General features: G+C 34.0%; 1 protein-coding gene across 4 annotated transcripts in view; it reads right to left on the reverse strand.

The window, feature by feature from the left end:
• Positions 1-201: 201 nt before the first annotated feature.
• The window catches only part of Moe (moesin), a 42,198-nt gene continuing 23,676 nt past the window's right edge, over positions 202-18,723 (reverse strand). For 2 of the 4 annotated variants that reach the window (XM_076791966.1, XM_076791965.1), the window contains 8 exons: positions 17,429-17,464; positions 11,353-11,475; positions 7,570-7,842; positions 7,148-7,477; positions 6,826-7,068; positions 5,607-5,782; positions 4,964-5,186; positions 202-4,186 (listed from right to left, as the gene is read on the reverse strand). In XM_076791966.1, coding sequence (XP_076648081.1) covers positions 4,022-4,186; positions 4,964-5,186; positions 5,607-5,782; positions 6,826-7,068; positions 7,148-7,477; positions 7,570-7,842; positions 11,353-11,475; positions 17,429-17,464 — 1,569 coding nt within the window. In that variant the 3' untranslated portion in view covers positions 202-4,021. Of the gene's footprint in view, positions 4,187-4,963; positions 5,187-5,606; positions 5,783-6,825; positions 7,069-7,147; positions 7,478-7,569; positions 7,843-11,352; positions 11,476-17,428; positions 17,465-18,692; positions 18,720-18,723 lie in introns of all 4 variants that reach the window. The other 2 variants (XM_076791967.1, XM_076791969.1) reach the window with 2 other exon arrangements.

Below are 18,723 nucleotides of genomic sequence, written 5' to 3' on the forward strand. Positions count from 1 at the left end.
AAGTGATTCTTTTTATATATCCTCGCACCCAACAAGTAACATTACTCTTCAATAAAATACAATGTCTATGCGTCTCCGTGATCGTACCTTGTGTGTCATGTGTGTTCATACGTAGCAATATCAAAATAGATCTCTTGGTTGATTTTTAATATCTTCACGACAAAATGTCCATGGCCATCGAAAGTTACAAGAATATTTGACTTTTTGAAGAAATAGAAATGTATTTTCTCTTCTACCTTACTTTAACACGCTTGGATATGTAATAATGGAAATCGTAGCACCGTGATACGATGAACGCGATGCGCACCACAGATTTACAATGGTGATCACAAGAAATTTGAAATTTTATTTTTATATAGCTAATTTTATTGTAATTGTATAATGATATACTACAGTATAAATACATTTCTTTCTGTTTACTCCTAACATTTTGTTAATAAGAAAGTATATCATAAACTTTTATATATTTGATTGTAGAATATGAAGTCCATATATGATTTTAGCGTGTTATGTCCCATTATAATATGTATACTCAATATAGACAATAACTTAGTCTTGTATATAAATGTTTGTCATGACGTAAAAATAATAACAAGAAGCTGATGTTATACTTATTGCTATTGGAAGACTTCTTTAGCTAGTTTTACTATGAATAAGTAAAATATCCATTTATTTTTGTATACTTCTGATTAAATGTCATTGTCTAATTTGTTTCTGTTAATCCAGCACCTAGATTAATATCTGCAAGACTGTCGTTGCAGTATGTAACTTCGTTTTGATTAAGTTGTTCACTTCAATACAAAATTTTCTTCTGACCACCACTGTAAGTGTAAATCAATTATTATTAATAACCCTATGAAGGTATCATAATACCAATTTATACATATGATATTTTAAGTCCAAAATTTTAGCGTATGATAATTTACATATTTACAGATATTACACAGTAGTAAAATATTAAAAAATGTATCTTTTACCTTCATAAGGAGTATCGATTATGGATAGCCCTACATACGTTAGAGCTGTTCGCAAATTTCCTTGAATACGATTGAATGGAGTATAACAGACAAGCCGTGTCATTTTCCAGGCGTAGTCATTTAAATCAATTTCGTATACATATTAAAAAAACTGTTCATTGCAGATATAAAAATTATTTTAAATTTCCACATATATGAAAAAACCCCAACGTAGTTGGAGACATTTTACAAGAATTTTTTGGAATGTCTGAAAAGTTCTCACCAAGCGTTTTATATGGGTAGAGTTGCTTTTATAAAACTGGTATTAGTCTACATCGTTGAATATTAGACTTGCATATAAATGTATGAAATATTTAAGCATTTTTTATGCACATTCAATAAGTACAAATAGACGACTATGAAATGCTTTTTTTCATTTTAATATTATTTCAGTAATAATAATAATAATAAGAATAAGAATAATAACGCTACTAGATTGTAAATATTAATACAATAATAATAATATAACTACTAATTTGTAAATTATAGTATTAAATATAATATAATCAAAATATTTTTATCCTTAATATTTCCTGTAGTTTCCCCTCGTGTTTATTGTAACATGTGATGATGTTAATATATCAATGATCAGATACTTCTTTATTCAACTCTTTCTTATCATCGTCCCTACTTAATCATTTACTCTCTGTTTGCATTTTCTCCGCCGAAAATGTGAAAGTATTCGGAGATTATCAAATCTACGCTCATTTTTTGATTTTCTCGTTTTCTTTTTTTCTAAGAAAGAGAACTGCTTCAAAATCCTTATAGCATACCAAACTGCTATATATTACACATTTTATAACATTCGTACGTTGTACCTTTATTATAGCATTCTCTCGCACACATTCATTCTTCCATGCTTTCATCGAACCTTGTTGTCTATCCTTTCCTTATAGGAACCGCGCAATTTATTTTAAATTGAAGGTATGCAGTACAAAGAGTCGCGCGATATCCCTACGTCTTTATTATATCATATAATATAAGCATTATTTCAATATAACATATATGTATATCAATAAAGGCCACGAGTGTATTTAACATAAAATTACTAGTTTTTTAGTTGCGTTAATTTAAGTTATTTAAGTACGTAATTTTTTTTTAACCGTATACAGCATGCCTCGCAGAATTGAAATAGTGCACAAGTAAAGAAAATACTTTTAGATTTTCTGTATTTTGTGTTATTATTATATACGTGGATATTATATTGCAGTTTGAAAGTACACCTGAACGAACAAGCATCACTCAAAACTGAAGTCTCCAAAAACGATTAATTTGGCGTCACACAATTCCTATATCATAAACCGTGTTTATAATTGCAAATAAGCGAGACATTTTGTATATGCATAGGAGATTAAAAGTGGCATCACGAAATTTAATGAAATATTCTTGACCTTGAACCATATAAAACGTACTATTATAAACATAATCATTCAAGTGACTTGTTTTTCTGAAATAGCTAGCTATGGCAGTTCAAAATGTTGATTCAGTGGGTATGTTCGCGGTATATAGTCTGACTTGCTGGAACACCACAGATTTATGTCATGAAATATTACAGCCATGGCAAATATTTATATTTCAATTTCTAATGTAGACCATACCGTAAATGTATACCGCATGGATGGACTATCGGAAAATTACTCATGTACTCGTCCGAACCATAATGCACGGTCGTGTTAGATTATGCTTCTTTGATTAAGTTTTTTAATTTTTTGCAATTCTACAGTTCATAATATATAGGATACACTTCCTCGAAATTACTAGCTTCCTTGTCGCTTTAACAGAAACACATGACGAACGGTCTCAAGTATCGAAGAAGTGAGTGTTTTACTCCTGGAGCAAGGAACCGAATGCACCCGAGCATCGTTGCCCGAATGTTAAAAGCATCTGTATCTCAAAATCTAATTGACTTCGATGGTATACTTATATGAGACTATGTATACTAGTTTCTGGATGTAGAATACAACAGTAAATTTGGTGACGCAATTCTCGAGTCATTCTGTATAGGAAACTGTCGCTTCTACATTATTTTAGGCCAATATACGTAGTTAATTGTTTATAACTCGCTAAGGAGTAAATGCTGAACGCTTGACATCGTTTTAACATATTATATCTTCTATTGCTTCTATCCTCAATACTGTAAATGGTAAAATAACGAATCAGAATCGAAGTGGAAAATACGTATAAGCGACCGCTATTGACAAAAGTAATCTGATGACACATATGTATGTATTACAACAGTATGAAAAATTTCTTGGTACAAATCCTTATCAAGGACGGAGAATACGCAACGACGTGATAAGAACCGCGACAAAGAGGTAACCAGTAAACAAACTGTCAACATATGTGCGGCATTACGCTTGATGACCGACAGTAATACTTTGACAAAAAAAAATACTGGCGCGCCGGTGTTTAAAAGTTCTTGGAAAAATAAAATAATATTCACAAACCACGGTAACATATTTTCTTGTTATTTTAGCAGAAAAGGGAAGAGAAAAAAAACAACATTAGCTAACAATATAGCTAAAAATAACGAAGTTATTATTATGAATTAACGTTAATATTAATATTTAAATATTCTCCAGCTAAAACAGCAAGAAAACTTGATGAAAAATATATATAAACATTTATTTCCGCGAGAAACTGCTCAATTATGTGGAAGTATACATGGAAGACGGCATTATATAGCTCGTCGCATTCCTTGCCAATTATGAGTTTTTTTCTCACTGCAGCTGTATCTTGAAAAGTAGTATAAGCTCTAATCTTTACATCATTATAAATCGGATGTGGCTTAGATCTCAAGGCATCTTCAAAAAGAAAATATTATAAAAAAATACATTCTTGACAATCGTTTTAAAAAATAGTTCTTTGTATAGATCAATTACAAAATCTGTTCGTTTTTCATGTACATGGTATAGTAATTATACTGAGTTCACAAAAGGTGGAACAGAATTTTTCACGGCAGGATGAAATGGGCAGGCAGGCATGTAGGCAGACGAGTATATAATTTACATGTTCTCAAACTGGTCGACACGACGCTTAGTATTGCCTTTGCGAATTTCACGAAGCGTTTTGTATTTGTCACGACCTTGGCGCACGTTTTCCCTATGAATTTTATCCATAACGGTTTCCTTCGACTCGTCGCGTGATTGCGCAAGATCCTTCTTTAGGGCCTGAAACAGGTTGTTGTTTGGTTAGAATACACGTATAATATTACTTTGAGGACTTACATATCTTGACAAAATATTAAATAAGAATAAAGAATAACACTCTTTGAACTCCTTATAAAACTACTAAAATTTTATAGTACTTGCTATTGTAATTAAAATTATAATTCATTTTTTTTTTTAGAATAAATGCATATTTTTAGGGTAAATCTTGACGCAAGGGGATCCAGCTCCAATGACTTTGCCCTTGAAATATGTTGTCAAGATCAACATTAGTTTCTGAGATATTTGCAAGAAACTTTAAATACTCAAGTATTAAGTTATTGGATACATTCTGCTCCTTATTTAAAAAAAGACAATGATCTTACGAATTTAAAGTTGGTTGGGGTTACGTTCGTAAGGGGGCGATCCTAACCCCGACTAACTTCAACTATACCTTCTCTTTGAGATCCTGTATATTTTGATTACTATTCGGTGACAGCTTGTCCCAAAATAAAGTGTACTTGTAACCTCAGTTTAACTAAAGTTTCTTGCGAATATCTCGGAAATTAATGTTGACCTTGACAACATATTTCAAGGTCAAAGTCAATGCATCGGGTGCCCTTTTGTCAACGTTTACCACTTTTAGATAGGTGTACTGCTTAATTTTAATTAATATAATTACTTCTTAATCGTTTTTATAAAATCGCATTAAAAAGAAATACTTTTCTATTGGTTCTTTCAATTTCTTTCTTTCTACAATATTTTTAATAGTAATTAAAAAAAAAATAAAAAAGAAAATACCTTAAGTTGATCATGAAGACGTTCATTTCTCTCTGCTAAGGTGCGCCGTTCTTCGACCGGATCGATTATTGATTCGTCGGTAGCAAGATCTTTAGTGACATCACCATGAGGAATATAATCATATTCACCATCTTCTTCGCCTTCTTCATTTTCTTCAACATGATGATGATGCGGCGTTGCACTATTATCCTGATATGCTCTATCTGCCTCTTCCTGTCTCAATCTGTTTGGCAAAGTCATTCAATTAAAATTCATTAAATCATTAGTTTCTTATGTTCTCGTATGCTTCTTATGCAGTTATTAAACATTGTCGTGCATGATTAGAAAAAAAAGGAATATTTAAAAGATTTGATCGAATAGACTGCGGATTTCGTGCATTTAAGACGAAAATGGATAAAATTATAACAGAAAAAACATTTAAACAATTTAATAATACTGTTGTATTGTTTGCAACTCAATAAAAATATTAAGAAGTAAATATTTATGTAACTCCTGTGTCTTACAATTAATACAGGCAATTTTTATTTCGTATACAAATCCGCAATCTACTAGTAAGCTTTTCTGATTCGCTGTTATATTACAGTTAAATTAATGATCGTGGGATATTTAGAGATTAGTATAAAACGAAAATGAAGTTCCATACTTGGCTGCTTCAAATTCCTCTTGCAGTCTTCTTGCTTCTGCATCCTTTGCCTCCACTTCAGACTGAATGCGCTGTACCTCTTCTTGCTTGGCTCTTATTTCTTGTTCGAGCTTGGCACGCTCTGCAGCCTCCATTTCATGTGAAAGTTCAAGTTTCTCCATCATAGCCGTAAGTTCCTACAGACAAAAACAAGCAATGAATTATTTGTGTAATTCGAACATTACAATGGTCCAATACAATTTAAAACGATTCATGTGCAAGAGTTTCATATGACAAATGCATTGTACTAAACTTTATATTCTAGTACATCTAGCTTTACTTAAAGTGCACAGACAATTTAAGTTACGCTCGACTAGATTGTTTTGTACAACATAAGCAATCACTGATGCATTCCGAATGCATTTAAGTCAATCGATCATGTACTTAAGATAGAAAGGTATTCTACGTCATACAAGAGTATATAGTTATACAGAAGATACTCGGATAAATAAGATAGTAGAAAATCTTGATCCGATAGCCAATTGTTTTGCATTTACAGTGAAATATCGTTGTATGTCAGTCCCGCCGTTCTTTTTACTGACACGAATACGAAATCGCAGGTTCTCGTCGAGCATCGCATTTGAGAGTCATACTGTCTTCAAATCATAAGTAACCTATGGCCACTAAGCGCTAGTGAGAAGAAGACTGCGAAAATGTCCGTCTCCGAGAGCCGTCGTCGCCGAGGAGTGTGCTACACATTGTCGGCTATATCGGTGTGAGACCAGAAGACCACTACTAACCCAAATACAAAACTCCTTTATTTTTCGTTATTTTTTTATGAAACTTTTACCAACATATTCGTGGAATTTTTCTGATTAAAATGAAACCAAATATGATATAATTCCGATGATATTTACTTGTGTAACGAGCGATGTGAGTCTGTCAGTATGAGTTTTTCCACTGACTTGGAAACGTAAGGTTGAGGTTGGCACTGTCATACAACAAGAATTCACTGTATTTCTGTTTAGATACCGATAATCAGAATAATACAAAAAATGATTGGTTATTGAAACTATTTACAGTCCCGTCTATCTTAGGAATATCATAGGCATCCTGAACCTCATAATTCAACCGCTTCATTTGTAAAACAATACAATTTTATAGAAATTACGTTTGTACTTATGAAGAATAGATCCGATTTTTTAACATTATTTAATAATAGTAAGATCACTACACTTACCTTCTGACGGTCTTCTAATTCTTCTTTGGCAGCTTGTAACTGTTTCAGCTGTTCTTCCAGACGTCGAATCATTTCCTGAGCCTCGTTCAATTCGGCTTGCCGCCTATCCATTTCTTCCGCCATGTTTCTGAGTCTTTCTTCATATTCTTGTTGTTTCTTTTCTGCGCGTTCCCTCGCGGCAATTTCCAATTGCAACTTTTCTCTCTGCTGCTGTTTTGCAATCTTCTCCTCCTTCGCTTGAGCCTGAGCATTGAAAATAAATTCCATTATTATTACAAAAAAAAACGTGTTACGAAAATAGTACGGACACAAATCAAAATACCTTCATTTGTTGAACGTCAATCGTATCAGGTCTGCGCCTGCGCATGTAGAGCTCGTGATTTCCCATACACAGTGCTAAAATTCGTTTATTAATCTTAACTCTAGTCGCGAAAAACACGAAGTCCGGCGCTTTTTTGTCGATCGGCTTAATTATAAACTTCTTGTCGTTGAAGGAGATATTTCGAATCTCGGACCATGGGAAACCGATTTTTGGAGTAAGCTTGTCATCCTTCTCGTATATGTTCAAACCCAACGCGTCAACTCCTAACCAGAGGTCCGTGCCCTTTTTGTTGCGAATTTCGAAATAATTCACTCCGTACATTTCCAAATCCTAGACACACAAAAAATGCCAGGTCACACGTTACCATTAAGAACATTATAATATACGGAAATTTTGGCAAATAGGACAATATGTATCATTACCTGAGCAATTTTTAAATACTCCATCATGGCGTCCTCGCGTAACATACCACGATGTTCCTGCCACCAGTTGGTAATCGAACTTTCCCATTCTTCTTTGCTCATCTTGTGTTGGTCCACAACACGTTGCGGCAGTAAGCGATCATTTACTAGGAAACCAGCAATATGAGTACCCTTTTGAAAATCTCCATGTCTTGCTTGGACCGCGTAAGAAGCTAACAGTACCGATGTTTCCGGAGGACAATATATTTCGTCCGTAAGGATAGCATTTTTTACCTGAAATATATGAAACATTAAATTTTAATTACCCTTCTAATTGCATGTACTTAATTTGATTTAAGTCATAAACTGCCTCGCAGAAACGGCAGAAATCGCTAAAGTAACATGGTGCAATGATACTTCTAACTTTTCGCATTGCCATACTACACAAATGAATTGAATGGTAACGTGCAGCTATGAATTTAGTCTTATTGAGCCATACGCGATTCTATTACCAATCGTAGTTGAATAATGGACCGTCAATTTCTTATATTCCCTAAACCTCCCATCCAAAGTAATAGTTGCATACGCTACACAGAGTGATTCAGTTAAGTGTGTCACATAAATTACTTGTAAACTGTTTGGTATATGAAAAAAATGGTTGAAACGAAAGTTGTATGGTTTCAAGAGTTGTAGCATACAATGTAATAATTGGTTTTTTTCTATTTTGCTTTTTCATCGAGATGTAAAGGGCATTTTGAGTTTCTTCATCGCAAAGGGTAAATGTTAATCTTGTGGTTGAAAAGAGAATTGAACCCTGAATGAAAAACTATAAAGGCGTATTGGGTGAAAAACTAACAGTTACCGAGATGTCCTTTATAAATGATTTTTGATGCGAGTAATGCTCAAATTAATCGATGTACCTTGGTGTCCTGTTTTAGAGGTCTTAGGTCGAAAACAGATTAGTTTAGTGGTTACTCATTTTCTGCCGCAGCAATCATTTCAATTTGAATGTCGAACAATCGTTAAGGACGGTGTCATCATTTGTTACACAGTGTATACATACGAAAATTTCTTGTTATTCACTGAAGATTCGTATCTCAATAACTATTAGCCGTTTATCCCACATACCCTTATAATTTTTTATTCAAGATTCAATTCTCTCTTCAACCATAAGATTAAAATTTACTCTTTACGATAAAGGAACTTAAGGCGACCTTTATATCTCGACGAAAAAGAAAAACAGACAAAAATTAATTATTACACATATTAATTTTGGTGGCACACTTTCTGAATCACCCTGTAGAATGTTACTGAACTGTTATCTCGTAATTCTAGATTTCGTAGCTCTAATATAGTCAGTTCTTTTTGCATGCAGAATAGTGTCTCTATTTTCTTAATTTCGGTGTAGTGATTGCTTAAGGTAATGGTTTTGCCAGATGGTTTGCTTCGAGCAAGTCTTGATCAATGTTTGTAATCGTACTTTGCAAGCAAAAGCCGGTCGTTTTGGTGTCAAAAGTATACTCGAAGCCGGATTTGGTCTCTATTTGCAAATAACTCGCCACCAAAATTTGTTAACAAATTCCGAGCCTAATGCGGAAATAGATAGCTCGGTATTTGAGTGCAAAGTTTACATGCAAAATTCTATACCAAATGGAGAGCAAATCGAGACCAAACCTCCTTATAGAGGGTAGGTCGGTCACACTAAGAGTAAATATCGGGCAAAATCGGAGGAAATCTTTCTGTAGGAGGAAAAACGGAATTCGAAATGAAATAATTATAAGTTTTATTTATTTTTTAAGATTGAAATATTTACAGATCTTAAAATTATAGTGTTTTCTCTCCTACAGCAAAATTTCCTCCGATTTTGCCTGGTATTTACTCTTAGTGCGACCGACCTGCCCTCTATAAGGAGGCCAAGGTTTTATCTCAATTTGATTTCCATTTGGCATGGAATTTTGGCTGTAAACTTTGCATTCAAATACCGCGCCTAATTCAGAAGTAGATGGGTCGGAATTTGTAGACAAATTTTGGTAGCAAATTCAAAGCAAATCAAAAGCAAATTGTTTACTGGGTATATACACCTCGTGAATAAACTGTAAGACAGCTATATTTGTAGCGAAAATCGAAGTGCTTTAGCTAACATATGTATTCTGTTTGTAGTATTTCTAAAAGTTTCAGTTCAAGGAGAAATTATTTAGAATTGGACATTTTGTAAGAAAACACAAATCTAATATCAGTACTATACGTTTGAATAACTTTAATCAATCTGTAGTAATCTATATGTATCATTTTTTGTAATATCTATTTAAAATGAATTTTTTAATTTGTTCATGTTCACTAAATTGTTTGTTACTTTTCAGTAATATTCGGATCTGACGATCAAATGGCTAACATGTTTCTAGAAAATGTTTATCTTGCACACGTACTCCATTGTACTGAAATGTAACCTTTTTCATATTGCAACAACGTACACATACATTATGTCATGCGTGTTGATGCGAAGAAACTCAACGTCACTTTTGTCACTGAAACTTGTTTTGGAAATCTAATCGTGCCTCTTTATGTCAATCCATTAGCGGCGATTTCTTTAAGAGTTTCTGTCGTTTTAAAAGCTTTGTTCTGCTGATAATCCATTTAACGTTTTATAGATTAGCAGTAATTCTAAAAATGTCACGTTCATCCCGAGAAATTGTAAATCTTGATTTTTTTTAAATACGTGACATATCTGACATTGAAAAATATTTCCCCGGGGTAGCACAGGGACAAGAGGGGTCCTCGCTCGTATCCAATGGTTAGGCTTTGATGACACACACTGTAGCCAATAGTTTGACTAGAACTGAAAATGCGTGTAGTATGACCCCATCGGACGACTTACAGCCGCATTCCTGTCGTATTCCTGCCAGGGTTTTCATGTCATCTCACTACAATAAGTACGATAGTCAATCAAATTGTAGGCACCTCATATTTCCATTGCAGTGTATTGCATATGTATTTAGTTTTACTTTCCTAAATAAATATACATAAGAGATTACTTCTAGCCAAAAAGTAAGATATACATGTACATATGCACATACATTGATTCTCTGTGACTGTAAAGTCATTTTTTACTCATTTTCATGAAATGAAAGAGATAAATTCACTTCGAATTAAACTCCGGTAAATTTCACTCCAGATATGAGTTATCTAACAGTCTACTTCTGCGTGATGCATACGTTTCGAAACAGCATACTGTCTCACATTACATCGAGGACAGAAATGGTCTCTTTTTGTTTAAAAGGCATTTCCACTTTATCTCTTCCTTTTATCTAAATGTTTCAGCGTTGCCCAACAACGTTCCATCTGTGATTTTCCCCATAACATTTACGTCACTTACGAGACCACGTTTCTGCGTCAATTGCAAGTTTTCACGTTTGTGTTTCTCACATTTTTAATTTTTTTTTAGCTGAGAGTGTTAGGATGAAGTTAGATTTGATTTAACCCAATGATTTCATTGACTATTAGTGAAATTACTAGGGGTGTGCAGATATAAAACATTTCTGGTTCGGGTCGGGTCAGTCGGGACCCCGAAAGTCGGATTGAGTGAAATTCGAGGATCCCACAAATTTCTAATCACAAGAGTTTGGCGCCTTTTCATAGCCTTCCAATCTAATTTTGCACTTAGACTTTTTGAGTGCTTGAAAATATTGCAATTGGGCGTTCGAATTACGAACTGACTCGAGGCTCGGGTATCCGCAAACCCCTAGAATTTACTCGTATTCTATTGTATATGGGCACAAAAAAAAATCAGCAATTTTTGGTACAAACCTGAAGATAAAAAAGCCGCAGCGTAATATCTTGGATCAATTCCTCCGCGACATCTTCGGGATAGAACTTCGCGCGGAATTTGAACTGCAGCGGAGTCTCCTTCTTGACTTCTTGGTTCATGACCTGGATACATTTAACAAGAATTAACATGCGACCAGAAGAAAAAACACGTTTAAAAATCGATTTAAAATTAAGTAACAAAATCATTCGATCGTTTCAAAGCATGCAAAGTGGTCTCATCGGTACACACGATGGAATAATTTGCAGGTTCATGCAAAATAGTAGAATGACATTTTTGTGACATAATTCGGCTGATGCATAGACCGACATAGTCGACGAATTTTGTTATGTTATCAGTAGACTGCGGATCTTTATGCAAAATAAAAACTTTCTACGTCAATTACAAAAGGCAGGCGATAAAAAAATTTTATTTTCTGTCTTAATAGCTTCAAAAAATTGAAATTATTAGACGAATGTTCTTAAGTTCGTAAGTTTTTACTGTTTTGTATTTGACTTATCCATTTTTGTTATAAAAGTAGCACAGTAATAATATTTCAATTAAATGGATTTATCGCATTCGTGGTAGCCGGTGATTGAAAATAAATGTTATTTTTCAATATGGTATTCGTAGATACAAGGTAGATGCACAAAAATATTCTATTACTAGAAAATGACGTTACGCCGACGATTTAATGAAATCGTTATTGAATAGATGCATTTTATTTTCAAACGAAAAGGATAAAGCGTGAAGCAATGGTAGGTAATATTCAACCTTCATGGTTGATATGTTTGACAGTGCGCAATGGTATTACCAAGAACTGTCTATATCGCAGGTTATTATTATTCTCACTAAACGACAGCCCAAATAATAAAGTTGTAAAAATCAACTTTTACTATCTTTTATCTTGTAATTCAGACCAAACGCAATTTTTCAAAAATTTTCATTACATATCACATAGTAAACTGTTCCATCCACAATAGCTTGGCTGAAGAACTGAAGTCGTTTAGTCCATTTATAAAAGAGTTATTTTGATTTAATGAATGTGCCATCAATTACGGGACTGACTGTATGCATTTTGTGTGAGAATAAATATGGATCAGTTTTATGCAATGTCGGAATACGTTATCTTAACTTTAATTTTACATGTCTCAAGTAGGTTGATTTGATAAAAAGTATTATAGGAGTTTCTCAGAAATTAGATGTTATTGTAAAATATTTCGCGTCTCCTTATCGAAACGTTAATCTCTATCGAGTAAATTCTAATTTAAGGAACAGAGTGTGTATTTGTATACAAGTTCGTTCGACTTCCACGAAAAGTTATCAACCGATCCATGTACATATTGCACAATTCGTAATGATCTTTGACATTTGAATAGTCAACATCTAAATAATGAGCACCTACTCGACAAAATGCTCCGGTGAGAGTTCAAGATCAATCATAAACTTTCTCGAACTTTTACTTCAAGCCTTACACTTTCACACTTCACCAAATGTGAACATCGTTGTTCGAATATGTAAATCTATTGGTACTGGAGATCAATGTTGAAGAAAAATATGGAGAACTATTTAAACTTTGGGTTTTTTTTTAATAGAAAAGTAAATTAATATGAAAATACCGAGGACATTAGTGGCTCTAACGTATTTACTACCAATGCAATTATTAAATTGATTATGCAAATTTCAAGATTTTGTATTAAAATTTCCATAAACTAATTTAATATATGGCATAGCATAAAAGACTGTCGCAAAACCCACCGGTTGCCACTCTAAAATAATTAATGAAGACTGTTCTAGGTTAGTGGTGGTCTCAAAATAATCAATATAATGCTTGTGGATGCTACAGTTCCTTGTATTCACCTCACTGTTTCTAGGAAAAATATACAGTGGGTCGAAGAAGTATTTGAACACTAAATACCCGAGTCACGAAAAATTGCCTATATTCAAAGCAAGGGTTCCCAAAGTTTTACCTAGGTGGGCCAAATTGTAAATTCCAAAATATTTGGCGGGCCAAAACATGAAGGTAAAAAGTTAGACATAAGTGGAAGATTTATACTAATTTTATAACATAAACGTACAATATTTATGACAATAATTATTTTTTATTACACACTGTTTATTAACACTGGGAGGCTTCGAATCTGTGACAGTTTTATTTAAGAGAAAAATTTTTTTAAGTTTTTGGAGACGTTCGAATTTGAAGCATTTTCATTACAGGAGATGTAGTGTTTAAATACATTTTGGATTCATTGTAAAACTTTTTTTTTATTACAAAATTTTATTTATTTATATCTACTTATCTGTAATTATGGGAAAATGTACAAACGGCAACTGATATAGACTCGTTTAGTCATGATTAATAAAACCTCACAAGCGGAAAAATGACAAATGGGGCAGTGCAATATTTTCTTGTCAATTATGAGGTAGTGTCCACCTGTGCAAGTGATGAAGTAATAGAAGTAAATTACATATATTAACCAAAGTTCTGCAACGTACAGATTTGAATCTACTTAATGGACTTCAACCCACTTGAAATGCTTTAAACGAGATGCTTTTGATTTTACTTTGAGAGCTTCCAAAAAAATGGAATTTTTTCCGTTTCTATTAAAATGGATCTTGAAATCGACGCTTGAAGCGGAAACATAATATTTAAACACGTTTTCCTCGAAACAACACTTCTTGAGTTGAGTGAATTCCTTGAAACTTGGTAGACATCTTCAAGAAATATTCCTTCGCCATTTGAATTAAAAGTCAATACAAATATTGCAAACAACATCCGCTTTTATCGGTTAAAAAGCAAGCAAACTCTTTTTGACAAAAAATCGAAAAGTCGAACATTTTAACACCCGTACAGACTAAAAATGTTGAAAACAATTTTTGTTTTTTAAGAAACTATATTATCTATTTTTATATGAAGTTCTTTTTAAGACATCCCGAAAATACTCCGGTATATTCTCTGAAAATTAATAAGTAAAACTAGCAAGTTTGAATTCAAAATTTTTATTGTTTTTGATCCATTGATCACCGATTGATCAGAGTATGATTCGACAGAAGTTTAGTAATTGGATGAAAGAACTTCAACTGGTCTCAGATGAAATTTTTCACTGAAAATGCTTTAATAACAAGTACAAGCGAATTCTGTCCCACACTGATCTCCAGTAATTCTATGCTCGTGACACGTGTTCAAGTGAACGGAGAAACACATCTCCACCAGCACGGAAGTGTCAATCTGAACTCTGGACATGGTCGCCTTGACCGCGACTGACATCTCGGTTCAACGCCGGCAACATGGTTTTTCACAACGTTATTGATACCTGTGCACCGTTACATAATTCCACGGACACGCCAGGCTAACGATTAAAAAAAGAGCTTAAAGTGAGGGATGCGGGGAGGGGAAGAGGCGGAGTACGGATACTGCAGATGCAGTAAGCGTGCGAATTTTATAAGACACGTTGATGGACAGCATTATTCTTAACTTGTTAAGGCTGACACGTATCAGGTTAATAGCAGGTGAATATTGAAATCGGTTAAAGTTCTTGCTTGCTAGACTCGCTACAGCTGAAGTGCATTGTAGTCGATAAGGCGAATAACGACAGACATGGACATTGTGATTCAGCTAAATATTGCCACCTAAATTACTTGTAAGCTATTTGGTATATGAAAAAATTATCGAAATGAATGTTGTTCAATAATTATTTCCATTAAAAATCATTTAAAGAATACCTCGGTAACTATTAGTTTTGTACCCCGTGTATTATCCCTATGGGGTTTTAATAGAATTTCAAGATGATCATTATATCTCAATAGAAAAATAAGACAGCAAAAAGTTCATTATTCCATTGCTTGCTACTCTTGAAACCATATAACTTCCGTTTCAACCATTTTTTCATATACCTAAATGTATGCTACATAAACCTTATGTTGTTTAAAGCAATAAATAAATAATAATAATAAGAATACGTAAATGTACACCTAAATCATTTTCATTAATAATTTTCCGCAGAAACATGTTAATAACTTTAATAATTTGAAAATAAGAAATTTGAAGGTCATTTCAACCGGTTCGGTGGTTCCAGTGTTGAATAAATTTCGTTATTCAATCGTAAAAAGACCAAAGGAAATACTAACGAATTTAGAGAGAGATAAACATTATTTGTTTCAATTAGAATATTTCAAGGAAATTATTTATCGTCGTTTATGTTTTCATCAAGGTATATTCTAATAAAAATGTCTAGAAAAGCGTCGGAAATAAATTGTTATTTACACAGATGAGTCGCACAGTCTCGAGGCTTATTTGTTAGTCTTTCTGGGATTAATTGTCCAAGGCTAGAATATGCTGTGATATAAAAAAGAAGACAGAAAAACAATGTGGATGTATACTACATTTAGTAAACTATACACCAGTCATATACATGATTTAACGTGCTTTTTTGCAAATGTTTGACAGTATTGTAATTTTATTTATGTTCCGACGCTTACGCTCTTTTTCGAAAGAAGATACTAACCTATAACAACTGCATCCATCCCGCTCTTATTGATTAGTAAGATATAAATATACACTTCAGGAAACTTCTTTCGAAAAACAGACATTCGTTACAATTGAAGCTTCCGAACAAAAAATCACAATTTTGCAACATTATGGGATTGTAGAACAGTTCGAATTAAAGGAAAAAGAAATTTTGTTTATTTCTTTAAGTCTTCAAGTTTATCAGATGTAACCTTGTAATCGTAGATAAAAAGATAAAATTGATTAAATTCTTTGTTACCAAGCAATCACCAGAAAAATGTTCGAAGATGCATACTGAACAAATAAATTAACGTTTTTGACTTTCTTCGTAGAAAACATTAATTACAACAGATCAAAATAAACATATTAAATAAAGGATTCAAAAGTTTTTACAATCTATTGGAGTATAAAAAAGTCGTGATCTTTCAATATTTTACAACTGCAATACATAAATTCTTTTGAAATTCTCTAAAATCCCACAAGTCTCCGTTATAACCAAAGTGCTTCTATAAAGTTGTTTGTTACTAACTGTTAATTATAATACGTTAATTATATAAACACGAAACCTTATTTCAAAATATATATACTTAATATGACTCCAATAAAATACTTGATGGAAACAGGAAAGCTAACTAAAGATTTAACAATTTCTTATTGAATAAAAATGATTGTATTTAAGATAAGCGTATGATGAGAAGCAGTAATTGCAGTGTTCGATTTGGATATATGCGAGCGCCAAGATAACGATCCTCGATAAACAGTTAAAGTCTTGAACTCTTCCGTACGTGACATTTACTAATCAATAATACTGATGAATTTCGTTAGTTTCATAGTTTCCCCGCAGAGTGTGTTTCTAATTTATGAAGTAGATTTTCAACGATGCGCGCGAAATACGTTTCGAAATTCTTCACAGATTCGTTCCACGATGTGACGCATTAATCAGTTAGTGCTAGATACTACAAAATTCATATTTCTATTTATTATTCAATTAGAAAGCAGTTCGGTTCGCACGTCAAATAAATAACAGATTCACTGTTACTTGTTAACGGTATTAGAAAGAGAAAAATTACATGGGAACACTAATTCGTTTCAAGGCAGAAGTTTCAGTTTTAGTTCGAGGATTTAAATCCAGACGCTGGGGTAACCATTAGGGGTGTGCAAGTACCCGAGCCTCGGGTCAAGTCGGGTCGGGATCCGGAAAATTTATAAAATTCGGATACCTGCGATTTCGGGTACTCGACATTACAGTCGGTTCGGGTCGGGATCGCGTAAGTTTATAATTTTCGGGTACCCGAGAAATTAAAATGAAAAATTAGATTACAAACTCATGGAAAAGCGTCATGCGATTACAAATTTTGGGATCCTCAAAATTCACCTCACACGATTGCAGCTTCGGGAGTCCGATTCAATCTGACCCGACCCGATCACAATTTCGAGTATCCGAGTAACTTTATAAATTTTCGAGATCCCGACCTGACTCAAACCCGACATTTCGTGTACCCGCACACCTCTAGCAATTATGTTTTTCGATTCACGTCTACGGGTTAGAAAATTTGTAATTACGCTCTTACGTGCCACAATTTTCGAAGGCCGCACGGAACCAAAACCTGCAATTATTTGCCAATTCCATCACAATACTGCTTTTGCTTTGTATGTACGATCATACTAGTCGAAAATGAAACTGCTCGGGGACAGTTCGAACGATTGAAAACGAAATATGTTCGGAAGATGATTTAAAACTGTTCTGTGCTAATTCAATTTCTTTTCGCAAAATCGTTCAGAGCCACCATTCCAAATCAATTCATTATCGACGACGTATCTGCATCGTTTTCTTATTTTTTCTTTAAATAATTACAATATGAAAAATTCTTTTTATGCGAAAGATACTACTAAAGCAGGACTTAGGAAACAACTCGATGAAAGGTATCGAGTTACATTTTTTCTCCTAGAGGCAAACGATATCAGTCGAGTTCGAATTATGAAGTGGTATCGCAGTGTGTTCCCAACAGAGTTGACTTCACGGTTTTAAAAACATGTCATTCTATTGTGGATAAATAAGTCGCACGGTACGATCATGGTCCAAGGACATCGATGATCGTGCCGGTTACGAATCGAGAACATGAAATTAGAACAAAAATGTGCGTACTGATTGCTTATCGCTATTGCAATGCGCGAGAAATAACCGTTTCTTAAACAATAGTGGACTAACAATGAAGGATGGAAGGCATCAGAAATAGATAAGAAAGTAAGAAACGGGTGACTGTTTATCATCCTGAAAACTGTTATCAATGATTCAGTTGTTCAACATTCCTTCTTGCAAAATATTCTGTTCAGTTTGGAGACTCTGTAGATTCGTGAAAGCCTAAGAGATAGCCTAACGCAGTCCCGTCTAGCAAGCCTTGCGGTGGGCAAGGGCGCCCGCCGATGTCCGCGGGCATAGTTGAGGGCAATGTGACGTCAGTAGGAAAAATATTGTCGTAAGCTGAACCATCGAAAGGAGGCGGGGTTCGTTGTCTGCCAAGTCGCTTATACTCGGGGAACCAAATTCTCTGCCCACACGGGCGATAGCTGAACGGGACTGGCCTAACGTGCCAAAGTCTCAATCAAAGTGAAAATATCAGTTTCTTCGTTGTGATTGTTCGTTTTTATCCCAAGGTATTCATTACAAATTAACAAGATTGTTGTACGTTGCTTCACGTTCCGAGTTCTTTTGTAAACATTATTCAAAACAGAAAACCGCGTTATCGCTAAACGTGCTAAAACGACATGCAGTGCGAGGAATGTAAGTACGTGTGCAAATGGCTCATTAAGCTGATCAGACACGTGGCTGCTTACCTTAGAGAAGAACGGAAGTCCACTCTTCTAG

Source organism: Halictus rubicundus, chromosome 8 (genome assembly GCF_050948215.1).
Source record: "Halictus rubicundus isolate RS-2024b chromosome 8, iyHalRubi1_principal, whole genome shotgun sequence".
Taxonomy (NCBI): domain Eukaryota; kingdom Metazoa; phylum Arthropoda; class Insecta; order Hymenoptera; family Halictidae; genus Halictus; species Halictus rubicundus.